This window comes from Diaporthe batatas (genome assembly GCF_019321695.1).
Source record: "Diaporthe batatas strain CRI 302-4 chromosome Unknown Contig00015, whole genome shotgun sequence".
In the NCBI taxonomy this organism is placed as follows: Eukaryota; Fungi; Ascomycota; class Sordariomycetes; order Diaporthales; family Diaporthaceae; genus Diaporthe; species Diaporthe batatas.
The window spans coordinates 843,129-867,153 of record NW_025408562.1 but is presented as its reverse complement, the minus strand read 5'-3'; the positions used below and the strand labels follow the sequence as shown (position 1 = coordinate 867,153).

Below are 24,025 nucleotides of genomic sequence, written 5' to 3'. Positions count from 1 at the left end.
ACCGTCAGGGGAGGCCCTGCTAGCCATTCCCCCTCCACCCATCCGGGCCTCATCAGCGGTACTGTTCGTGATAGGTTCTGGCGTACCTGTCTCCCCCTCCCCCAGACTACTGATCAACTACTCAGAGCCGGCGGGCTAGAACCTCTCGCCAGGGAATGTGCCTAAAACAGATACGAAACTACGTGGGACTGTCAGTCACCCTTTACGGAACATTTCTGACCGACTAGGTACCTGACGGACGGACGGACGGACGGACAGGACAAACGACGGTCTTGGCCTCCCGTTTTCTCAGCCCTGGACAGGTTTCGTGATTCGATGCCGCGCTCGACGTTCGTCCGGTGAGCACTATGTAGTCTTGGCATTCTCGAACGATCAACACGGGCCGATCAATAACAGATTCTAGAAACTCTCGGGAGGAGCGTGAGTTCCTTGGCATCGAGTCTGTTCTGCAATTGAAATTGCTCCCCGTCGAACACAAGATGACCCGCGCCGGCCAAATAGCTTACCCGGCGCGAACAACGTGCTGCGCCTCTTCCCCTCTCTTAAGATTGCTAGGTGGCTGAGCAGTGGGAAAGACCGCGTCTCGTGCTTGTTCCTTAGGGGCCTGGAGACTCGTGCCACTTGTCAATTAAGTATACGATATGGCACCAAACCTCGTTCCATGACATCCAATTTGATAATGGGAACTTCTCCCGTCTCAGTGACTTCGCGGTGACTTATACGCTCTCACCAACTAAAACACCGCTTTGAAATGGTCTCTACATCTTGGAGTGTGTGAACACCCATCCAAACTCGCTTTAAGGCCGCCACATATGTCATATCCATTCCTCGATCTGGGAACTTTTGACACCATATGTGCACGACTTGTGTGATCCTGAAGTTAATTTTCCTTCTGAAGTTCCTTGGGAATGCGTGTGTTAGTGGGGAAGAGCCAGATTCTTGGCTCGGATTCCCTTCGTGGGATTGTTACAATTTACACCCAGGTATGGGAGTCACTTCGAGAGACTGTTTAGGTCTCCGCCGTGTGACTTCTTTTCCGTCTATTACTAGCTCTCAGGCCACTTGTGATGACGATTTTAGTCAATGGCGCCGTCCAGATGTCGGGAGTGTTGCTTCCTAGCCTTCAATGTTGTCTGTGCGGTACGAGGCTGACGCCACGTGCCTAGTCTTCTTATACCGATGTTGGTATTGTGTTTGTTTAAACGCTAGGCCTTTGCCAGTGAGCGCTTGCTACTGTGTGAAGGGACCGTATACCTTCAGGATGTATACGGATTAAGACCGAAATCATATAAATTGTATGCGATACGGTTTCAAACACGCAAAGAAGGAGACGAGCAAACTCTGGAATACTACAAGCGGACTGCGTAATCATCCGCCCATCTCTATATTGATTTTCGCTCCGGGTTCTTTCTTTGAAGTGGGACCTCCGGAGAGACTAATATCAGATCGCAGGATGCAGTTCACACCTTACAACTCCGGTCCACGGGCTTTTTCAAATACTAAGTAGGCGCCCTGGGGTAGTAGTAGTCAGCCCACACCCATGGCTCAGTATTTACACGGGTTCCAGAAGGATATACGAACAGGCTTATGTTTGATTTCACTTCCTCCAACTGTTGTTTGGAAATGCGTCCATTCTAAGCGTCTAAGCGTCACATTTCCAAGCGATATCCGAATTCCTCTTGGTAAGACAGTGGTGTGCTAGCTTATGGCAGAGTGCCAGCTCTCAGTCTGTGTTTGAGTAAGCAGCAAGTTTATTTACAAACTCATTTGCGCCACTCTGCCAATTACATCCCGAAGTTTGGGAGACTGTATGTGTTGTGTACGCGCCCGGGCGGGATTGGAACCGGGAGAAGGGCGCCTGCCAGTCAGTTTCCAGAATCTGCCACCGTCCAGCTTAGGAAGTCAAAATCAAATCCATGATAATCGCCTCGGGATTTGAGACGTCAAATACAAAGACCCCGGATTGTCTCCGGATGATACCTAGGTACCTAAGAGGTACTAGTATCTATGTACTGCTGCACTGAGTAGAAGCTTTTGGTTTCATGCCGAGCAGACAGTTCATACTTGCCAACGTTTACTCCTGAAAATATTGAGTCATCTTCCGGACAATTGCATGGGCTTTGGACTCGTTGTACCTCCTGGCGTATCTCTGTATGTAGTGCTGTTGTGAGCTCCAAGTCCAAGATCTTGACTTCATACTTTTTCGCAATTCAATCGCGTGTGTGACTTCAAGTTGGCCATGAAATCGTATTCATCAATGTACTATTTGAATGCCCTACCTGGTATTGAGCCATGATATTAGCCTGAACCAGCGTCAACCGTTGCTGACTAAGTTTCAACAGCCCACGAACTGCGAAGTGCCGAACTTGCGGGTTCTGGAGTCGGAACCTTTGTAAGTAGGTAATGATTTGTCACGATCAGAGGACAGGTGGGATCTGTGGCTCTGTAATACCCACAGTTCGAAACCGGGGTATGAAATATGATGTGGTTATGGGCGCCGTGAAATTCATACTTGAGTAACTACATACAGAGACCTCGCCGAGAGCAGACCGGGATATCTCCGTGCGGAGTCGGCGGCGTGGGGTGGGGTTGGCTGTAGGTGGACCTAGATCTTCTGGAATCCCGACCCGTCAAGATGGAACCTGCGTGCACCCCTGGTGAAGTGGATGACGTCGGGCTTGCTTGCCTCTGGCAGCCGGACTATATCAAGCTAAGGATCGCCATTGGCGTTCCTGAGCAGTCATCTGTGTGAGCAACCTTGTCTGCACGAAACTCCTTAATCTCATCCTAACACGCACGACAATACTAATCTTCAGACCTCACAATACGTCCACCACCCTAGTCACCATCCTCTAGCCCCACCAGCCCCAACATCTCCGAAAATGGCCGACCAGAAGCGACTTGCGACGCTCGATGTACGCAATTCCTCACAATCATACGGAGCAAGGATGAAACTGACCACCGATTCAGAGCTCAATCGTTGACCGCCTGCCGGCTCACTCGCAGACTGTAAGTCAACACAGCTGCCCGGGCGTCTGCTCAGAGGCTCACCGAGCGGAACATATCCCCATACTCGCTATCAGCACGCCGCTAACACACCACGCAGCTCTTCGCCGCCAAGACCAAGGCCGGCCTGAGCTTCTCCGAGATCGCGAACCTCCTGGGCCGCGAGGAGGTCGCCGTCGCAGCCCTCTTCTACGGGCAGGCACAGGCGTCCGCCCAGGACGTCGAGAAGCTGTCGGCACTCCTCGACATCCCCAAGGAGGTCCTGGCCCCGCAGCTCATGGCCATCCCCGACCGCGGCCGCTCGGGGCCAATGCCCCCCGTCGAGCCGCTCATCTACCGCCTGTACGAGGTCATCCAGAACTACGGGTACGCCTACAAGGCCGTCCTGAACGAGAAGTTTGGCGACGGCATCATGAGCGCCATCTGCTTCAGCACCAAGGTGGAGAAGGAGGTTGACGAGAAGGGCGACCAATGGGTCGTCATCACCTGGAGGGGCAAGTGGTGAGTTACCCTGGCTCCTTGTTGTTGGCCTAGAGTACGCAGACTAACCATGGGATTTAGGCTGCCTTTCACACGGTTCTAAGGCTTATGGATGTGGCATGCGAAGCAAATGGATCCTGGAACATGCGAGGAGGAACGGGAAGTTGGCTCGTCAAAGCTGGGGGGATTTTTTGATCGACAGATCATGTTCGGAGGGCTCATATTACCTATCGCAAAGCGGCCTGTGGTACAGTGCCAGTTGTGGCTATTTTATCTGACATAATTAAGCACAATACTAAAGAACAATACCAAGATGCTCTCGTGTACGAATCTGAAGGAGCCCGCATAAAACCCGAAGCATAAAAATCTGGGTCAACGTTACATCCCCCTTGCCTTTCACAGGCCTTCTTTCAAGATAGTTCCTTGCGTCTTGGATCGAAGCCAAAAAGTGACGTCTCGGCAACAACATGTGTGCAGTGGCTGCGGTCGATGTTGATACTCAGGCAATGTTCCTTGTTTGGCGGCCACGACACTCAAGCCATGGCATCAGTTATCCCAAATGAAGCACCGTCAAAGTCAAGCAAGACTTACTAGGTAATACATCTCCACCGTGATGAGAGATGAGCAAGACTATCAGCTTTTATATTTCAAAAACCACAAAAAGCCTCCTATAGCGGTGGGAAAGAACCCAAGGGAGGTGAGAGCCAGCAGTGTCTCATTCTGCCACTCAAAACCTCACACTTTCGTTCCGTGGAATATAAGAGTCCGCGCTTTCCTTTCGCTATCTTCTGTTCACTTCTCATCCCACATGCGCAACTATTCAGATATTTAATACAAAATCCTCAAAACTCTTTGAACTCTTTCTCGAGACTCAACCACTCAGAATGCCACCAACGGAACAGACACAGACTGCCAGCATATCCACACGAAACAATGGATACACCCAATGTGTCATCTTGTGAAGCACGAGGGTGCGACTTTGCCCTGCAGACAGGAAGTTGCAACAGCACCAATGAACAGCGGTACAATTGCTTTTGAACGTCAGATCCGGGCTTCGAAGACACCATACCTAGGTACCTCCCTCACACTGGTTGGGAGGTCCCTTTGAGCAGCTGGCCCGGGATCTTTCTGTCCGGTAGAGCAAATCCGCTGGCATGGAGACGCGATTTCCAACGAGCAGTGGGTTTGCCTGTGGTGGAAAGCTGCGCGAAAAAGGAACAAACACAGAAAACACATCCAGACTTCTCAGAACGAGAAATATACGACCATTTTTCATTCTTTCGTGAAACTCTCCTCGGCCTCACACGACCCAGTGGACTCTTCAATTTCAACTAAGCCGGAGAGGGCTCCTATCGCATTCTCTCACTATCTGATAGGAAGAGCTCATTTCTACTTGCCTCATTGAGTGCGCATGGATTTTCAAACGGTGGATTAGTTTCATAGCTTGCCGACAAGGGATAGGGACTGAAATAACTACATCGGATTTAACCTGCAATGTTGAACCCATATCGCTTTGTTCACGTCTTATCAATTGACTAGTATGTAGTTTGACGGAGTTTTCGTGGCTCTAGGAAATGTTTGGCATCAATGATATTTATCTCCTCACGCATACAGGTGATTAAGTACCGACTCGTTTACACACCCGTGGGCCAGTGAGCTTTGTCTACTTAGTCTCTTCACACAACGGTGCACGGTCAAACATCCAACGTTGTATTTCACAGATGCCATGTACTGGTCGTCCTGTATCCGACACAATTGCCATGTTCTGAACGTCCTTGTCTTCTCATTGACATGCTTTCCTAGGTGGAGTGCTGCTTTAGTTTTACTAGGCCCCGGAGAAAAACTCTACTTCTTGTTGGGGATAACTACCTTCTTACCTAGGTAAGTAGGTAATCAGGCCTGCTAGCCTGCACTACTTCCAAGGTTTCCAAATAGCTTCCTTTCTAGCACATGAAAGACGGGGATCCGTGGAAGGTGAAGAGTTATGCTTAACTACTAAGTAGTCGACTTTGCCTCCACTGAGAATGAAGTGGCGACGATTGGTGTCAATGCCGTTGTTCTCGGAGTCGACCAAGGCGGACTCCCATTTTCCGTAGTTGAGGGGGGTCATATTTTCTCGGTGGGTGCTTGTAGGACTGGGTGTCAGTAGACGCCGTAGAGCCTTTCCCTTGTCGAGAATCCATAGTTACCAAGAAGTCGAACTTGTGACTGTGCCTTGCCGTAGACTGGAGGCTACCATCCTCCTGAGAACCCCCGAATAACACAACACAAACGAGATTACTTTCAAATGAATTGACTGCAAGAACCCTTTGTTTGGCTCCTTGGCTTATTCTGAAGCCGTCCCGAGTGCCTCGTTACAGAACTCCTCCTCCTCCTGCTCCTGCTCCTGCTCCTTGTTGGGGATGACTAATCAGGCCGACGGGCCTATACCACTACCTTCCCCATAGCTTCCCTTAGGCTGGTTTCTTCTCTTCACACAACACACAGACGAGATACCTTCAACAGAATTGACTGCAAGAACCCCCAGGTGCCATTTGGTCCCTTTATTGATTCCCGAAGCTTCGTTTCGCGAGAGTGTCGCATAACACTCCTTCTCCTCTGCTCCTCCTTCTCTGTCGACAGGTCACGTATCGAACGTTCAATGGGGTTGAGTGCGTGTGTTGTGGTGTTCTGTCTTCTCACCCTGGAACAACTGATATCCTGTCCATTCTTTTAAACTGGAATGATATACCTAGGGAGAGCTGGGAACTTTATCATTCTGTCCACTCATTTAAAGAAAAACTGCGAGTGTCGCAAGGAGGAAGGTGCGTTTGGGCAGATAGCTAGTTATCAGTGGGCACTCTCACCTCATGGCATCGTATTCTTTCCAAGCGCTGGGTCTTGAGTGCTTACCACCGTATGAAGGCGCCATGTATGTCCTCGGACGTATACGGAATAGAGGCGAAACCACGTATATGGAATAGAAGCAGAACCAGTGAGAGAAAATGTCAACTGGTAAGAAGAGGGGAGAAGATGCTTGGGAGAATGGGGGCGAGGGGTCTGGTGGTGGTGATGGTGACAGTTACTTTGGCCATACTAGCTGCAACCAAGGTCAGCACGAGAGACGATTTCATTGTGAAGAATACAGTTTGATAACATAGATGGCCTTATTTTTCTGCTTTGACCAAAGCTCTTCCATCTTTTGTGGTTGATGTGCTCCGGTGCTTGAGCCTGAGAATGTAAACATCATTGCCTTTATTTTCTCTTAAGCCAATCTTGGCTGGTTGAATCAACTCACAGTCAACGTTTAAAGTGATAGAGTGGTCTTCTGGCCACAAAGACTTTTGCATCCATCACTCCCGCAACACTACCAAACCTTCAAGTTGTACAACATCACACCAAAGCCCATATGGTTTGCCTACCCTTGATCTTTTAGGTTGTAGGGCTTGTTTCACGGAAATTCTTCTTCTATGCTATGGGGTTGTACTGTATTGGGCTATCCCTTAGGAAGTAAACCCATAGGAGGTTGTGTTGTTAGGAGGTTGAAAGGTGCTGAGGTGGCTTAAAGGGCCTCCGAGCATGAATTCCTCAGCACTCAGACTGCCAACCCAAGATTGATACCAACTTGAGTTGCCACAAAGAAGTAGATATTTGTAACTCTAGTGCTACACCTGAAGTGAGGCAAGTCCTGTCTGCAGAGGGGACATCAAACATCAAAGTCAAGCATCACTTGTACAAAGCAAGCTCAGCTCTATCAAACATCTTTGCATTCAATCCACATCACATATCCCTCCTTAGTCCTCATCAGCAACTTTGTCGGCAACCATCTCTGCAGCCTTGTTAATGACTTTCTCTGGTGGCCTCTGCCCCTCCATGTTCACAGGAGTGGCCTGTCCTTCCACAGGGCTGGACAGGCCTGGTATTGGGCTTAAAGTTCCGCTCGGGGGCATGGAGGGTACAGGGATGCGTATGTCTTCAGGTGAGCCGGGGACCATTCTCGGGTCCAGGCCGGGAATGTGAATACGCTTCGCCTCGTTCTGGTAAGCCGCCGGGATGATCTCAATGATCTCATCGCGGGGAAACTTGAGCTTGGGAATATCGGTGGTGCTGCAATGCATCAAGTACGCATATAGCACGCGCAGGACGGACTCGTGCGCGATGATGAGGAGGTCATTTTGCTCACGCTCGAGCTCCAGAATGATAGGCTCGAGGCGGACAGCTAGATCGTGGTATGACTGCGCAAAGTATTAGCAACGCCGTCCCTACTCTCGGGACTTCCACGTCTGACTGACCTCTGCTCGTGGATAGCGATGGTGATACGGATCCAGTTCGTGCTTCTCGACCTCGTCGGGGTAGATGGTCCGGATGGCTCGCTCAGATAGCTTTTCGCAGACGCCGGGATTGATCTGACTCATCTGGGAGCGCTGGCGGACTTTGTAACCTTGGTCCTGAAGAGGTTTTGCGGTCTGTACGGTCCGTAACCTTGTTGAAGTCCACACTGTGAGAGGCTTCAAAGGAACCTCAGTTCCACCAGCCTCGATGGCCGCCTGTCGTTCCTGCTCACGGTGTTTTATGAGAGTCTCCGTCATCTTGACAGCGTAAGCTTGGCCTGGCTCGCTAAGGCCGGCATCGGCTTTATATGAGTCCTCCTCGGTCGCGGCGCCAGCTCGGACGAAGAAGGTTGTTCTGGATTTGATGTGCAGGTTTGTGAGGTAGAAGACGATACGATGTGAGAGGTACTACTCATGTATTGTCAGTAGAATACCACGGGAATGACACCGGAGATAAGAGGTACATGTCGGGATTGCTTGTAGGTAGTATCAGACAAACCGGGAATACTCACGTTAAAGCTGACGTTGTTGTAGAAGAACCCCTGACCGGCATTGATCATCTTCACATAATTCAACTCATTCTCGTTCATCGTCTCGAAGACGGGGATTTTCATCTCAATTCGTCGAAGATAGAGTTTGGCAGCCTCGTCTGGATCCATGCCATGGAACTGTAGCAGTTGTCAGCCTCATGAAATCGGTTCAGGTGCAACTTAACGGTCTTGGCACTCACATCAGGGGAATGGATTTTGACATTCCTCGCGTTTTCTCGCAGGATCTTGTCATCATTGACATATGACTCGAGAAATAGAGTCTGGTTTGTGGGGATTAGCAGAGATGCCCCTTTGTGGAGGAGACTGCGGCAGTGGACCTACTTGAACATCATGTTTCGCGAATTCCTTGGCCAGGGAACGTCGGCCAGCAGCAGTGGGGTTCACAGCGTCGTAGATGGCGACCTGGCCATTCTCATGGTTGAGCCATGCATAAATGTCTTCGCGACACTTCTTCAGGATCTTCTGGCGCAGCATGACGGACGAGGGTGTGGCGTTTGGGAAGAAGTAATCCTCTGGGACGTGGCCGCCGGGACCAACAGTAGCACGGCGATAGTCCCCGAGATGGAAGATGCGAGTTTTGACCCCGAGCCAGGCAAGGTAGCGAGCCATGGAGACACAGATGTGTGTTTTGCCCCTGGCTGGGAGGCCGACCATGACGATTGCTATCCTGCCGGAGTGGAACAGCCGGCCAGACATGGTGCTGTAGAGCTGGGCGGGGGCCATGTCCTGGTCTTCAGTGACATCGTGGATAGCATCGATGAAAGTCGAGCTCTTCCGACGGTATCGTGGAGCGTTGGCCGCAATCTCGGCCGTCCTGTTTGAATCAGCTGTCTGGACTTCCAAATCATCACCCATCTCCGGCCTGATATTAGACCATGTTGTGCCCTCAGTGCTGACCATCTTGGCCACCAATCTTGCGCCCGAGCTGACAAGAGCCTGGTGGCCAAGTCCTTGACAAACACAACAGGAGGCTTCTCATGCAGGTGTGGATGTGGAGGAAATCCGATGGAGAGGGGATGTGTTTGGGCAGGAGCGAGCAGGGGTTTGGCCTTATGGACCACGGCAAGGACACAGATAGGGCACGGAAGGGTTTACTCACAAAAGGGTATCCATTTTCAACCAAGCAGGCAAATGGCCTGAGAGATGAGATACAGCGAGGGTCAGGACAAGCAATGTGCAGGCTCAAGCGGAAACTCGATCAGTTGTGCTGCACACAGGCACAATGACGAGGGGATGCGCAAGAGATACTGTCTGTCCTAGGCGGCTGGGCAGCAGGTGTCGGTTTCTAGGTCGAACGGCGGTTAAAGAAGGGTCTTGAATGCGAGGTGAATTTGACTATAGACGCGGAAAGAGTCGTTCTAGGTTCCAGGGAGTGAGTGAGAACAGGCTGGTTTTGGTATTCCGAGGAAAGGAAATGTTTTGGAGGAGCACTATCGGTGATGCCAGACTGGGCGCGAAATGCCTCTCAGGGACCTTGGACAACGGTATAGGGAGAAGCCGGGGCGGTGCTGACTAGGCCCAGATACGGCAGTCACCGGACAGATATGAAGGCCTGAGTCGCGGGCTCTCCTTCTGCCTGCTTGCCGGAGGTGCAGTGACTGGGCGTCGTGTCTGCTGTTTGGGTATTTCGAGGTCTTGGGGGAGAGAACGTCAACGCTAATCCCAGCTGGTGGGTGACTCGGGGCAAAATCGAGCTGTGACGAGAGAGAAGAGATGAGTAAAAAGACTTCCAAGTCCACTCTGCTTGAGATGTCAAGGACAAGTCAGGGACGAGTTCCGATGCAAATTCCAAGCAGCTTATGTGTGCTCAAGCACGGGGGGACATGAAGGCACGGTCCGGGCCTTAACGTCGACCCTAGGTGAGCAAGTACTCCGTACCTAGGTATGCAGGCAGGTAGGTACGGAGTACTGTTCCTGTCGGGTTTTGTCCTCCTCCATTTCAGCTCCCCGGCGCGGGGGTGCCGCTAAGAAAGAGGGGCTGCCCTATAGCCAGTGGCCGTCATGATTAATGGGCTACTGTCACTATACCGAGTACCACACCTGTGGGTTCACTGAATTGATACCTTCGTCGGTACGCCATCGATCGCCTGGCCTTGCCTCGCCTCCTCCCTCTCTTTGAAATGTTCTGTGACAAAATCTGAAAATTGGCAAATCTTCACGAAGCACACAATTTGCGGAGTTCTTTCTCCTCGTACCTGCTGCGTCAGTCCCACAAACACCAGCCGTGGCTCTAGCACCAGTGCACGGTGCACCTTTTGCTCCTCCCTCGGTCCACAAACCCTCATTAACCCCCGTCCCACCCCCTCCCCCCTGCCCTTATTAGTCGAAGGTTCCCGGCAGCAGAGCCCTGTCGTCAGAGACGGGCCTAGTAGAGCTCGAAATTTTTGGACTGGGTCTCTTCTTCCAAGATTGGTCTGCCAGCTCCGACCCTTACGCGGTGTTGAGACGACGACTGCCAAAACCTGTCAGCCTCACCTCAACCACAACCTCAATTTCGCCCAGCCGGGGAGCCTCTCTTGTCGCATTGTTCGTGCATCCAGCGACGTCTGCCTAGTCCCGGTGAATCCCTCCCGAGCCGACGCGCCCTGCTGCCCTTCCCCCAATCCGTTCAGTCTCGTGCGTTTGGCTGTGACGTCGACGCATTCTCTGACCTCTCAATCCCCACTGCCACCGCCGGCCCCTCGTCGTCTCGCTCAGTCCGCTCGGATCCGCCGCGATCATGGCCTCAGTCTCGAGTTCGCCCTTCGGCGTCCTGCTCAACAACCCCATCGCAAAGACCTTCTCAGATGCCGTCGGCTCCTTCCAAGAGCGCCGCGCGAAGCTCGGCCTGTCGAACCCCGGCACCGTCGAGGGCCTGGCCAAGGAGGTCCAGCGCGATGTGCTGCTCAACAATTACATGTTCACTGGTCTGCGCGCCGACCTGACCAAGGCCTTCAGCCTGTACCCTCTGTTCCAAGTCTCCCATGCCTTCGCACTGGGCGAGCGGTCAAACCCATATACGTTCGCCGCCCTTTACGGCACAAACAAGGTCAGTTGCCGCCGTTTTGTTGTGACATCCGAGGCAGAGCATTGACATGAAGACACGTGCAACAGATGTTCTTGCAGGGAAATATCGATAACGACGGTCAGCTCTCAACAAGATTCAACTGGAGGTGGTCGCAAGGCCTGGTCACAAAAACCCAATTCCAGATCGGAACCGGGGGCCAGGATATGGCACAATGGGAGCAGGAGTACACCGGCAGGGACTTCACAGCCTCCGTCAAGGGCCTGAACCCCTCGTACCTGGAGGGTGGCCTGACTGGTATCTTCATCGGCAGCTACATGCAGGCAGTGACCCCCAAGCTCGCTCTTGGTCTCGAGGCTATGTGGCAGAGGCCCGCGCTGAGCCAGCCACCCGAGGCTATGGTCGCCTACTGCGGAAAGTACAAGAGCGATGACTGGATTGCTACCGCTCAGCTGTCTGCTACCGGCGGCCTCAACACCACCTACTGGAGGAAGCTGTCCGACAAGGTCCAGGCCGGTGTGGACATGAGCTTGACCCTGGCGGGCGGCCCCGGCGCGATGATGGGCGGGCCGATCCAGAAGGAGGGCACCACCACCTTCGGCGCAAAGTACGACTTCCGCATGTCCACCTTCCGCGCCCAGCTGGATTCCAAGGGAAAGCTGAGCTGTCTGCTCGAGAAGCGGGTTGCCGGCCCCGTCATGATGACTGTCGGTGCTGATGTCGACCATGCTACGGTGAGTCCAGCGTTGCCAAGTGGTTCGTGCGGTTGAGACACTGACATGCGACTGCAGCAATCTGCCAAGCTTGGCCTGGCCATTTCTATCGAGACCGGCGGCGAGGAGCTCCAGGAGCAGCAGGAGATGCTGGGCAACCAGCCATCTCCCAACATCCCCTTCTAAGCGCCCAGTAGCTCCGGAAGCGACGATGTGACCGTTCCAACTTGTCCAACGACTCTCCGCTCCCAATGCGATGACGCACGCTCCTCCCAATTTACATCACTCATAATTTGGCGTTGACGAGCGAACGAGATGATCACGAACAAGACCATCCGTGTGTCGTGGCATCTCCATGCCCTGTGTTTTACTATCTTAGTTCGGCGGTTGGTCTGGCATGCAGCATGGTTGATTTCGATTTTGACGGCGGTTGGAGGCAGGGAGATCCTTTTGCATGACCGACTGACGAAATGATAGACATTTCTTTATCTTTCATCCAACGCTAACCGCAAAGCAGTCCTATGGCCGCGTAGGAGCCCTAAGCAAGGACCAGGCGCGGCCGAGGAGGAATGATCTTGTACAATAGAGACAGCGAAGACCGGCGTAGGGCTCGGTCTGGCTGCAGGGGCCAAGCACGGTAAAATGATGCAGGGAGAGGCCACCGGGCCTTTCTGTCATGCAGGGAAAAAAAGAGAGACCTGATGCTACCTACCGTGATCTGGTCTGTTAGATCATGACAGTGTGGAGGATCTGACGGACTGGCTGGTGTAGATATAACCGAAATCAGATGCATGTAAAACAACACGCACATAGCAGCCGTATAATCCTTTGAGGCTCCACTATGACTCCCCGAATCATGTTGTCTCTCATTCAATGGCACCGCCGTCTTGGTATGCCGCTACTATGTACTCTCTCCGGGCTCTTCGGCCTGGCGGTATGAACAGAGTCTACAATTTACCAGGGGCAGTCAGCACTAGCGACATTCTAGCACGAACCCCAGACCTTGCCCCTGTTCGCAAAAGGAAATACGCCCAGGAGACGAACAATATCAAGATCTCTCTAGTGCTAATTCTAACCATGAGCCGAGCTATATAACTTGAGGCCTGCCCATCGCAGCTTGTCCCGGCGATAGAACATGTTCGTGTAGCCCCCACCGGTTACGGACGACTCAGCGCCGGCAGACTGACTACCTGCGATGGACATCACCTCGACGTTGATACTCCTCGCCACGGCGCCCTATGCGCAGGCACGCGCTCTCCATGCTGCCCGGTCCTCGGCTCCAACGGTCGACCTGGGATACACGACATACCAGGGCTATCATGACGACACGTACGGGCTGAACGTGTGGAAGAGGTATTGATGTTTCCGCCTCTTCTTTCACCCCCGAATTGGAACTTACTTTCTTCATCCGTGCTGGAGAAAAGCTGACCATCAACACGCGAGCTAGCATCCGCTATGCCGCTCCCCCAGTCGGCGACCTGCGGTGGCAAGCCCCCCGGCCGCCAACCGGCAACGGGAGCCTCGTCTCGGCAGTCGACCAGCCCCCTCTGTGCCCTCAGACGGGCGGGTACGGGCTCCCCGTGGAATTCGGGTTCACCTCTGCCCTGGGCGACGAGGACTGCCTCTTCCTGAACGTCTACGCGGCGCCCAACGCGTCGGACCTGCCCGTCTTCGTCTGGATACGTACGTGCACTAGAGTCCTTCCTGCAGTTGCTATGGCGCTCATGTGTGCTCAATGTGTGTGTGAGAAGCCGGCGGTGACAGCTAACACTGCCATGGTTTTCCTCAGATGGGGGCGGTTACGGCCTCTTCGGAGCCACGTATAACCCGAGCGTGTTGATGAACACCAACAGCAACGAGTTCATCACCGTTGAGATCCAGTATAGGCTCGGCGCGTTTGGATTCCTGGCTTCGGGGGACGTCAAGGACCACGGCCAGCTGAATGCTGGTCTTCTGGACCAGAGGCGTGCTCTGGAGTGGGTGCAGGACCATATTAGAGAGTTCGGGGGTGAGTGAGTGCCTTGGCCAACTCAAAGAGGCCAATATTCTCCTACAACGCATATCAAATTCTAAACTGTACAGGTGATCCAAGCCGCGTAACGATCGGTGGTGAATCCGCAGGGGCTGGTGCGGTAATGTTCCATGCTCTTGCGTATGGCGGCGAGCAGACCGATCTCTTCAGCAATGTGAGAAGGCCCACTCTAGCCCTTTGAGAGTCACTCATTGATTGACTTCGTCTCAGGTTATAGCTGCAAGTCCATACAGCTACGCCATCTACGACTATCGTGATCCGGTTCCGACAAATTACTACCGTGAGTTTGCCAATCTGGCCGGTTGTGGTCAGGACAGCCCGCGTCTTGAGGAGTATCCGAATGTCTTCCAGTGCTTGGTCGAGACAGACAGCGAAGTGCTGCAATATGCTAGCTTCAACGTCTCGGAATCTTTTGGAACATATGGCAGCTGGGCTTTCCTGCCTGTGATCGACTACGACTACATTCAAGAACGGCCGACTGCGCAGTTGTCCAAGGGATTGGTTGCTGGACGAAGGATACTAGTTGGGGTGAGCTTAACCAGTCTTCTGATCCTCCTTACGCTTCGAAACCGTGCTCCCGTCTTGCGCGGCAGTCCTTGGGAACATGCTGACACGGTGTAATGTGAAGAACAACGCAAACGAAGGAGTGCCTCTGACCAACATGTCTGTCAAGTCGAGGGCAGACTACGACAACTTCATAACCAGCAGGTTCCCGCTATTTTCAGAATCCGACAGAGGCCAACTCGACAGCGTCTATCAAATCGAAAGCTCGGCTGCTGAAAACCCTGATGCACAATTTGACACCCTCGGGACAGAAGGTCCTACCGCTCTGACACAGTCCGCATTCGCCACCGGCATCCAGCAGGCCGTCCTCAACATCGGCGCGGAGACGAATTTCGCCTGCCCCGCGCAGTGGCTGGCCGAGGCTTTCGACCAGGCCGACCTGCAAGCCTGGAAGTACCAGTACTCGGTCACGCCGGCGTACCACGGCGCAGACCTCTCGGCCTACTTCGCAGTCGGCGCGGCGACGCCCAACGCCGACTTCAGCCGGGCGTTCCAGAAAGCCTGGGGCAACTTCATCGTCCACGATGACCCGACTATTACGCTGGAGGAGGCCACCGCCGGGTACGCCAATGCTTCGGCGCCGGTCGGCGCGGATGGGGACATCGACTGGCCGCGTTACACTGCAGAAGAGCCATACATGGTCGACTTCAACACGACGGGCGGCGACCTGGTCCAAGTCGTGGCCGGGCCCCTGAGCTTCTACGAGCGCGTCGGGGCCGGCATCGTCAACAGGTTCCGCCTCGTCGATGCCCTGTCCTGGGAGGGCGGCAGGGGCGCGAGGTGTGACTTCTGGAAGGATGTGTCAGCGAGGGTACCGCAATGACACACGAGAGGCGTGTACAGCCGAGGCCGGAGAACTTAGACATATCACCGTATAACTAGACCAATTGCGGTTTTTAGACTTTTTTTTCTACAAGAGAGAGTGTTCTGTGTCGATTTCTACATGAGAAGAGGTTGTGCCATCCGACAGACCTGCTCGAAAGCAGTGCCAGAACCTGTCTAGAAGAAATCCTTCCCGAGCACCGCCAGATTGAGCACGACGCTTCCAGCCAGAAATTATCTGGTTTCGCTTCTATTCTGCATACCTCCGAAGACATACATGGCGCCTTCACACGGTGGGAAACTGTCAAGACCCAGCGCTTAAAAAACATCCAGTGCCAATAACAATACATATGCACAGAGATAATACAGTACGTGGGCACCAGTGTGGGCACGTGGGCACGGATACCAGCAAAAGTATAGAAATGATGAACATGGCATTGTCGCCTCTCGAACAATCAATTGGCAAATATGGAGGCCTGTATTCACTTGTGTTAGCGGCTCAGGACACAGCATCAGCCGAAGCTATGAAAGTTGCACATGTGAGAAAGCACGGAATGAGCGCATCCTCAACAACCGCAGTGGACATCTCTTTTCTTGACCAGTACCAAGCATAACCTGAACTTTCAAGAACATTATATGATTCGCTAGCTAGCAATTGTTCCACAGCACAAGTAGCAATTATTTCGCAAATTTCAAGGCGCTTGAAATGGCATCTCGAGCCGAACTCAGCGGATGATGCCGTAAACCTTAAATCAACAACGAGGCTTGGCAGTATAAGAAGCCGGCATTTTGGGGTGGGCACTTGGGTAGAGATATGAATGATTTATATAACGTGTCTTAACCCCAATCTACTACTAGGCAATGATTGAATAAAGCTCCTATACTGACTGGGATATGATAGGCAAGCCAATCCTCTAAACAAATTGGAAATGAAGGAAAAGGCTTCTCCCACCCAAATCACAACTTAGGATTTAGTATCAATGTTCGAAGAGGACGGTACAACTATATTCACACAGCACTTTTCGGACTTGGATGTGCCCACGGGACTTCAATGTGTAGGCCGGGCCAGACTGGGAACGTCAGATATGCATCCTTTCCCCTTCCGTCCACGCGGATAAAATTAAGCATGGGGAAATCCTTTCATAGCACCCAATGGAATGGCTGCTTGAATGAGCATGGCGGACAAATAAGGACCTTGATTAGTACCGTGCGACTCCATACATGACATATGCTCAATCCCGCTGCCCCAATGCCCTCAGTCATCACACTCATTATTCCTCGCAGCCCTCTCCTCTCTCCAGCGACGTCCGTGGGTGTTTAGTAGCCACACTGGAGGAATCGAGAACAACTGCAAGATCGCGAATACACCAAAGCACCACCCGAGGCCCAGAGTTTGCGCCAGTGGCTCAAGAGCTGCAATAAAAGCACCCGCAAGAACACACCGGACGAGATTCGATGCCCCTCGGACCGTTGCGGCTTTACTGACATTCAGATCTGTGAGCAGCGTGTTGTATATCTGCTTGCGAATTAGCTTGATATCCACGCTACCTCATTCTTAGTCCTTACTGCAATGATGCTTGACGTCGTAAAACTGATGATGAATTGTAAGATGAGCATGACTGAAATATGCTTAAAGTTATTAGCGCTGGTGCACAGAGTATAGCCGGGGGCCGCTGTTACTTACTGTCCTGGTCATCAGCGCCAACCCGTACCCGGCTGTGCCAATGGCGGTGATCATGAGTAAGGTATATGCTCCTTTCAGCCGAACCTTCTCGATAGGAAAATCTGAAATGTCCTCGCCTCTCTGGAACGAGCCATCAAGTTTAATGCACATGCGTTTGTCTGTTCGGAAGACCAAATCAGTCCTCTGAATCATGAGACACCAAAAGCCTTGGAGGCGGAAAAAGTATACAGATAATCACAAGAATACTTACAATACCAGTCTAGAAATTGTCCCGTGAATTTAGCGCCCAAACCACCTGAAACTCCAGCCGGCAAGTAGATAAGTCCTGCCTCTAGGTAGTTCAGATTGTAGATACTGATACATTGGGATCCAAGAGATGCTTGGATTGTCATCTTGACGGCATAGTTGACTCCTCCAAGAAACATTGTGCAAAAGCTCCCCTTTTCGAACAACATTGGAACACAGGCCAGAGGGTTTGGGATATGTGCTTTCCTCTTCACCCTTTCTTCCGGCTGGGTCTTCTTCTCAAGGACGTGTTCTTGCTTGGTGACCTTCCAGAAGAGACTCTGATATAGGAACCCATGCACACGCCTACTGCCGTTTCCGACCAGCTTCCTTTGAGTTTCGGGGAAGAAAAGTATCAGCAGCACACCGTGGCAGCTGACCAAGATTGTGAGAAACCAAAAGATCCAGCGCCATGACGCAAATTCTGCCAGGACACCGCTCAAGACGGGGCCGAAGCTGGGCGCCGTATTCGTGCTGCAGTACTGTCAGTAACGTTGAAGGATGTTCATTAAAGCCCAACTTCACCAAATAGATCTGTTCGCCGTGGTTAGGTCAATTTCTTACAAGAGAATAAGCGTCCCCGTGTACGAGCCTCTCTCAGCGACCGAGGCAACATCGGATATGACGCCGTTCGCCGCACCGAAGGTCCCCGAGGATCCGGCGCTCTGTATCATCCTCAGCACAAACAGCGCCGGGTACGAATCCTGCACCGCAAGCCCTATGTTTGCCCCGAGCATGAGAACAAACATCAAGATGTACACAGGTCTTCTGCCGTCATGGTCGGCCAGATCGCCCATCACAGCTGGGGCCAGGCCAGCTACAATCAGGTAGCACGTTATCGTCAGGTTTATCAGGGACACTGAGACGTTCAGGTCCCTGGCCATCGGCACGACCGCTGGGAAATAGATGAAGCTGTTGAGCGTGGAAAACATGGCTCCGAACGCGGCCATCCAGCTTATCCATCGCTTCTGCCCACGGGTGAAGACAGAAAATGGCGGCGCCGGTGGAGGAGCACCCGTGGAGAATAATCCCTCGTGGATGACCGTTTTGAAGAGCTTTTCGTCTTCGTTGGCTGCCACGGCTGGCGATGCCGCTTGTTTTTCGTCTTTGCTGGTGGGTTCCATTGAAAACTATTGCGAGCGAATCAGATCCAGATGAGTACCACTTCTTCTCAGGATATATACTGAGTTGCGTAGAATCAAAGAGGTGTCGAATGGGCACGCAGGGTGTGACATCGGGAGCGGGGACGGAGGCGTAGGGAATAACCAACAGGCCATATCTTCAGAGGTGCAGTAGTGCCATACAATTTTGGAAAGGGCCGTTGGTACTGTTAATTCCAATCCAGACAAGGATATTGTTAAGCCTCTGGAATACACGGGTGCATTTAAATGCGAATAAAAAAATAAAAAAATTCAATGTTGTATTGGCAGTCATTCAACTTTGAACTCTTAATATGTAAATGGAGGTTGTCACAGTCCAACACATGTATAACAGCTTTTCCCATACTTTCTAAATTCTGGAGGGAGTCTCATAACAACCCATTCATGTAGACCTTATGCAAACTTCCAAATGGTATTACTCAAGGGGTCTGTTAAGTCGCATGCAGGACGGCTATAAGGTAAGTAGAAAATTGTATATAACCATTGTGACTTTGACCTCCGTCACATTTTCAAGACCTTGAGTTCATATTTAAATATACCCTATTTGAATCCATGACAACTATTTGATCGAAAAACTGTTTCGATTCTGTCAGGTCTCACCACATCTCTCTTCACAGTGGCACTCGCATGGATTGACCTTGGCCCGATTATTTTATGTGTCGCGAGGTTTCATAATCAGGACTCATCTGCTCAGTTGTTTGAAAATCGAGGAAAATTCCTACTTTTCCTTTCCAGACTTTTCTAGGACACTCGTGCAGATGCTAATGCTACAGCATCTTCTTTTCGAAAAACCATGCCTGTTGGGTCAATGGTCCATTTATGAAGTAATTGATTCGCTAGGTATCTGAGCAAAATCTCATAGAGAACACCTGAATTGAACCTGGAACTCATGAAATTACAATCAGACACGGGTACGACAATTTCCAACAGCCGGTGAAGCAGAAACGTGACATAGGATAAATCCATCGACAAACCCCCCCCTCCGGGGCCCCCTGGTTCCAAGTTCCTATAACCCTAACCCACTTCGTACGGGGAACATTGGTGCACCTAGTGGAGGGGCTAGAGCTTCAAGCTCAGGAACAGCTTCACTGACGACGTAATTATTATCACGACGCTGATCTTAGTCCAACGATTTTCCACACCCCTCACGAACTAACACTCCGTAAACTCGAGCTGCACAAGACCGTCTCCCTAAGGGAAATCCCGACCTACTCGACCAGATCATGGCAAACGCAAAGGCGGACAAGATCGACAAGATCATCACGCGGCTGCAGGCCCGCATCGGTGAGGGGCAGTACTACGAGGCCCAGCAGCAGACTCGCGTCGTCGCAGCGCGGTATATCAAGGCCGCCAACTGGAACGCGGCGATAGAGATCCTCTACAATGTGTCGCAGTCGCTGCTCAAGGCCGGCGAGGGAGGTGCCGGCGGTGACCTCAGCGTGTTCCTCGTCGAGGTCTACAAGCAGGCGGAGCTGAAGCCGGACGCCACCTCGAGGGGCAGGCTGTTGACGTGTCTGAGGCTTTTCCCGGCCGGGGAGCCGACGAGGAAGAAGTTCGTTGGGGAGATGATCGCGTGAGTGCTCCCCTTTCCGGTGTGGACACCCCTCGGTTCCTCTCAACACGGAACCCCCGGAACCGACCCTATGTTGTGATCACGGTGGCTGACACGTACGTCATGGCAGATGGTCTTCCAAGTTCGGCGAGTACCCAGCAGGCGACCCAGAACTGCACCACGTCGCAGGCAGCCTCTTCGCCTCGGAGCACGAGACCTACGAGGCAGAGCGCCACCTGGTCCTTGGCACACGCGACTCGGCCGAGTTGCTCACGCGAATGGAGTATGAGTGGTACAAGGAGGACGACAGCCACACGGCGGCCCTGTATTGCGCCCGGGCGGTGCTCCCGTACCTCCTCGTCGCCAACGTCCGGGCAGCCAACACGGCCTACAGGGCGTTTACCTCCAAGCTCAGCGAGGACAAGGGCGCCGGGCTGGGCGTGCAGGACGTCGGCTCGGGCGGCTCGGACGTGCGCATCTTCCCCAGCCTGCCGCTTCTGAACTTCCTGGGGCTGCTGCTGCTCGCCGTGCAGAAGGCGAGCCCGGACCTGTTCAAGCAGCTGCAGGCCAAGTACGCGACGCACATTGCGGAGGTCGGCGCGTGGGACGAGGCGCTGGAGATGATCGCCGAAATGTACTTTGGCATCCAACGACCGCGGCAGAGCAACCCTCTGTTCGACATGATGGGCAGCCTGTTCGGGGGCGCACCCGGTGGTGGCGGTGGCGGGGCGAGGAAGCCACCCGTCAGGCGGGTCGAGGCTCCGAGTGCTGAGGGTCTAGATTAGAAAGGCGGATAACCAAAGCCCATGGCTGATATTGGTATTATTGGTGGTGGATAGTACATGATACCCACATACAGCATAGGCAAGGTCGGTGTAGGAAGTGCATTGGGGTGTTCCCGCCTGGTCTCAGACCAGTCGTGGTTCGTCCTCCTTCTCATACATCCAATTGTCTTCTGACAACGCCGCGACTTTGGCTCTGAGACTGGCCCTAACAGCTTCGAACAATTCTTGGAGATCCAGCGTGAGCAGATGAGCAGAGTGGGCGAAGGTGGCATCGTAATAGGAACTCACCCTCTGGTTGAGCCGGAGCACTACTCTGGTTCACTATGTTCTGATGGTGCTTCACCGCGTCGGCGAGCCTCTGTCTCTCCTCTGTGATGAAAGCTATGATCAGCCACCCAAGTCAAATGTATCACTGGCAGGTAGGTGGCTCACTCTCGTTCTCCTGGCGCATATCGAGCGCGATCTCGTCCGGGTCGTCCACCACCAGAGGCGGCGGCTCGTACAGCTCCACCTCCCCGTTCTTGTCGCGCACCACGATGTCGGACGAGGCAGAGTCGTCCTCCTCCACCTCCATCCCGTCGAGGTCGCCGGCGCCCCGGCTGCCCGCGCCCGGCTCGCCCGAGCTGTTGCTGCCCGGCCCCGTCGTCGGCCGTCTGGTGAGCTGGCCCTGGAAGAGGTTCCGGCGGACCCCGGCGTTTGACGAGGATTTTGGGTGGGCGGGAGCGCCCTGCTGTGCCTGCTGCGCCGCCGACGAGGCGGGTGGGTGAGCTTGCCTGGTGTCTGAGTACGAGACTGTGGCGGCCGCCGACGCGTGCCTGCGACCAAAGACGGTCTGCCGGGGGTGGCCGTAGCGATCTGTCATGATATAACGAGGGATGGGTCACGCAGGATGCTTTGGAATCAGGGGTGAGCTTTAATACAAGTCAAGGTAGGTAAATACCTAGGTTAACAATCCGGGAGGCTATGATGCCGCTCCTGTGCTGTGATTGTCTGTGTTTACTAAGTACCTAGGTACCTAGGTACCTCGCCTGTGGTACCGAGAAGTCGATGCAGCCTGCAGCTTGGCAGGGTCTAGCGGGGCTGGCCCCTGTAGAACCCGGCCGACAGCACTTGGAGCCGCTGTTTGCAAACAACCACTCTCCAGGTTTTTTAACTTGAACCCAATCAGCTTTTTCTGTTGAAGTCGGTATACTACATCACTGGCATATTCTACTGCTCTGGCCAACATGGCACTGAAATTTCTGCATTTCTGGTCATTGAACTCTAAGGACCTCTCAGAAATTAAATGTTATTGTCTCTGCTATGCTCTATAGGTGGCATCCATCTTCCAACCCTCCTAGGCGGCAATATACTGGGATTGATAGCCTGTTACATGAGAACGCTCCAATGCATAAATTCCTGTAAGAACACGACGCACAGGACAATCTTCCATATTCCCATAGTATATAACAGAGGAAGGCACTCTGCTCTGGTATGACACCCTATGACCTTCAAAGATGTGGCGGTGTTACGGTGAGAACATGTGTAATGTGGGATTTGTGCTTTCTGATCATGAAGCCGACAAGATTCTTCAGCCGCATTCTTGTAGATGCCTGTTTTGCACAAGACAGGATCTAGGGAGATATTCAGAGAGTGCATGAAGATCCGAGTGAGTGGTTTCTTCGCAAAAAAAAAAAAAAAAAAAAAAAGAAAAGAAAAGGGGGAGGGAGCGGCTCGTTGGCATAGAGTCCTGAAGTAGGGATGTGGTAACCTGTGACTGACATACGCCGCCATTCAGACCTCGAGACCTAGGCGATGAAAAGCTTGTGCCTTCGATGAAGTCGAGCACAAATCTCCGGGAGTTCAGGCTCGTTCTCAGCATTGATGTAGCCGTGACGAATAAGGAACGCCAGATACGTCATGTTGCAAGACAGCTTGAACTCGTCATTACTCATAGCCTCCTGGACTTCGTCAACAGTCATCAGGTTCAGCTCACCGATCTCGCCGTCACCGATTTTTGGGCGGATGCCCTCCCGAAATTCTATCTCATAGAGATACTGCACTTGATGCTGACATGCAGGGAGATGTGAATCGGAAACGCACAGTTGAAAGGAGCTGGTGCCACAAGACTTGATATTGGCACGGGTGTAGGTGGGATCGAGACATATTTTATCTTCACATTCTCGGACTATGCCATCAATTGGCCTCACGCCACTGGGCAAACTTCCACCCGCAGTATCATCGAGCATTCCAGGATAGCTCATTCTTCCTGAGCGGCGGGGAACCCAAAGCTTGATCCCCTCAGCAGTCATGACCCAGCCGATCATGTGGACAGAGAAGTTGACAATGCCAAGCACATCGACGCCAGACCCATTCATGTCGAGCACGTGCTCTCCGGTATCCGAGTACAGGGGAAAGTCCTCCTCTGACCAGCGTGCTAGAGCAGGAACTTTCTGGGACTCGTGATTTATGCGGAGTGTCTCATTCATCAGTTGGCTTCGAGTTCCAAAGTCGGGCGTGGAAATAAGAGACAAAAGTTTCTTCTCATGGTCGATCTCCCAGTATTCTGGCCAGTCGATCTGCTCGACGAATCGGTTATGGACGTAGCCGAAAGGCTTGTCATAACCCTTGATGAGAAGGTAGTGGTAGTGTAGCATGTGTTGGCGATAGGCATTAGAATCTTCGGCAAAATAAGGCCAACTACTCTCCACGTCAGTCAGATGATTTCGGATTGAAGTCTGGGAAGCGTTACCTATCTACGTGCTTCACCAGCTGCAAATTGGTGTAGGGAGGTTTTACTGTCATTCTAGAGTGTTCAACGGTGCTTGACTTGAGCATCAGAGTAAGAGCTGTGGTTGTACGATCTTGAATTTAAATGGACTGACGGAATAGCTTTTCATAGAATCGACGGCAGAGATAAATAGACAGTGAAAAGGGTTTAGAGTTTCCGAATGGTAGCAAGCCCATGACCAATACGGAGCCGAAGATCAGCTGATCTAATGGTCACATCTTATACCTGAGTCACAGATCTCGAGTTGGTCAATGGACTGTTTCTTGTCTGACTTTGTCTGCTACTCTGTCTGCAGTGATGTTGAGCC

General features: G+C 52.5%; 8 protein-coding genes across 8 annotated transcripts; 4 read left to right on the top strand and 4 right to left on the bottom strand.

Annotated features, from left to right (window-relative positions):
• The first annotated feature begins 2,657 nt into the window (after positions 1-2,657).
• On the top strand, positions 2,658-3,816 carry KVR01_011442 (uncharacterized protein). The gene is made up of 5 exons (XM_044790754.1): positions 2,658-2,748; positions 2,817-2,915; positions 2,971-3,009; positions 3,107-3,507; positions 3,568-3,816. The coding sequence occupies exons 2-5, from the start codon at positions 2,883-2,885 to the stop codon at positions 3,587-3,589; spliced, it is 495 nt and encodes a 164-aa protein (XP_044639817.1). The 5' UTR covers positions 2,658-2,748; positions 2,817-2,882; the 3' UTR covers positions 3,590-3,816.
• A 3,197-nt stretch (positions 3,817-7,013) lies between these two features.
• Positions 7,014-10,201, bottom strand: KVR01_011462 (bifunctional fructose-2,6-bisphosphate 2-phosphatase/6-phosphofructo-2-kinase). Its single transcript, XM_044790895.1, has 6 exons — positions 9,447-10,201; positions 8,669-9,161; positions 8,527-8,607; positions 8,309-8,464; positions 7,758-8,204; positions 7,014-7,700 (listed from the first exon to the last, which is right to left on the bottom strand). The coding sequence occupies exons 1-6, from the start codon at positions 9,458-9,460 to the stop codon at positions 7,260-7,262; spliced, it is 1,632 nt and encodes a 543-aa protein (XP_044639837.1). The 5' UTR covers positions 9,461-10,201; the 3' UTR covers positions 7,014-7,259.
• Positions 10,202-10,647: 446 nt separating this feature from the next.
• KVR01_011450 (uncharacterized protein) lies at positions 10,648-12,906 on the top strand. Its single transcript, XM_044787909.1, has 3 exons — positions 10,648-11,375; positions 11,441-12,085; positions 12,143-12,906. Exons 1-3 carry the CDS (start codon positions 11,067-11,069, stop codon positions 12,248-12,250), a joined length of 1,062 nt encoding a protein of 353 aa, XP_044639825.1. The 5' UTR covers positions 10,648-11,066; the 3' UTR covers positions 12,251-12,906.
• A 146-nt stretch (positions 12,907-13,052) lies between these two features.
• Positions 13,053-15,561, top strand: KVR01_011289 (uncharacterized protein). The gene is made up of 6 exons (XM_044782169.1): positions 13,053-13,417; positions 13,512-13,747; positions 13,854-14,072; positions 14,147-14,250; positions 14,307-14,624; positions 14,725-15,561. The coding sequence occupies exons 1-6, from the start codon at positions 13,260-13,262 to the stop codon at positions 15,481-15,483; spliced, it is 1,794 nt and encodes a 597-aa protein (XP_044639664.1). The 5' UTR covers positions 13,053-13,259; the 3' UTR covers positions 15,484-15,561.
• Positions 15,562-16,737: 1,176 nt separating this feature from the next.
• On the bottom strand, positions 16,738-18,575 carry KVR01_011356 (uncharacterized protein; the record flags this gene model as incomplete). Its single annotated transcript, XM_044794205.1, has 5 exons — positions 16,738-16,998; positions 17,049-17,111; positions 17,167-17,347; positions 17,422-17,925; positions 18,016-18,575. 5 exons carry the CDS (start codon positions 18,573-18,575, stop codon positions 16,738-16,740), a joined length of 1,569 nt encoding a protein of 522 aa, XP_044639731.1.
• Positions 18,576-19,671: 1,096 nt separating this feature from the next.
• Positions 19,672-22,075, bottom strand: KVR01_011349 (uncharacterized protein). Its single transcript, XM_044784332.1, has 3 exons — positions 21,381-22,075; positions 21,237-21,317; positions 19,672-21,172 (listed from the first exon to the last, which is right to left on the bottom strand). Exons 1-3 carry the CDS (start codon positions 21,808-21,810, stop codon positions 21,072-21,074), a joined length of 612 nt encoding a protein of 203 aa, XP_044639724.1. The 5' UTR covers positions 21,811-22,075; the 3' UTR covers positions 19,672-21,071.
• On the top strand, positions 19,835-20,948 carry KVR01_011233 (uncharacterized protein; the record flags this gene model as incomplete). The annotated part of the gene is made up of 2 exons (XM_044793130.1): positions 19,835-20,184; positions 20,294-20,948. 2 exons carry the CDS (start codon positions 19,835-19,837, stop codon positions 20,946-20,948), a joined length of 1,005 nt encoding a protein of 334 aa, XP_044639608.1.
• Positions 22,076-22,735: 660 nt separating the features above from the next.
• Positions 22,736-23,584, bottom strand: KVR01_011425 (uncharacterized protein; the record flags this gene model as incomplete). The annotated part of the gene is made up of 1 exon (XM_044789263.1): positions 22,736-23,584. The coding sequence occupies one exon, from the start codon at positions 23,582-23,584 to the stop codon at positions 22,736-22,738; it is 849 nt and encodes a 282-aa protein (XP_044639800.1).
• Positions 23,585-24,025: the final 441 nt, after the last annotated feature.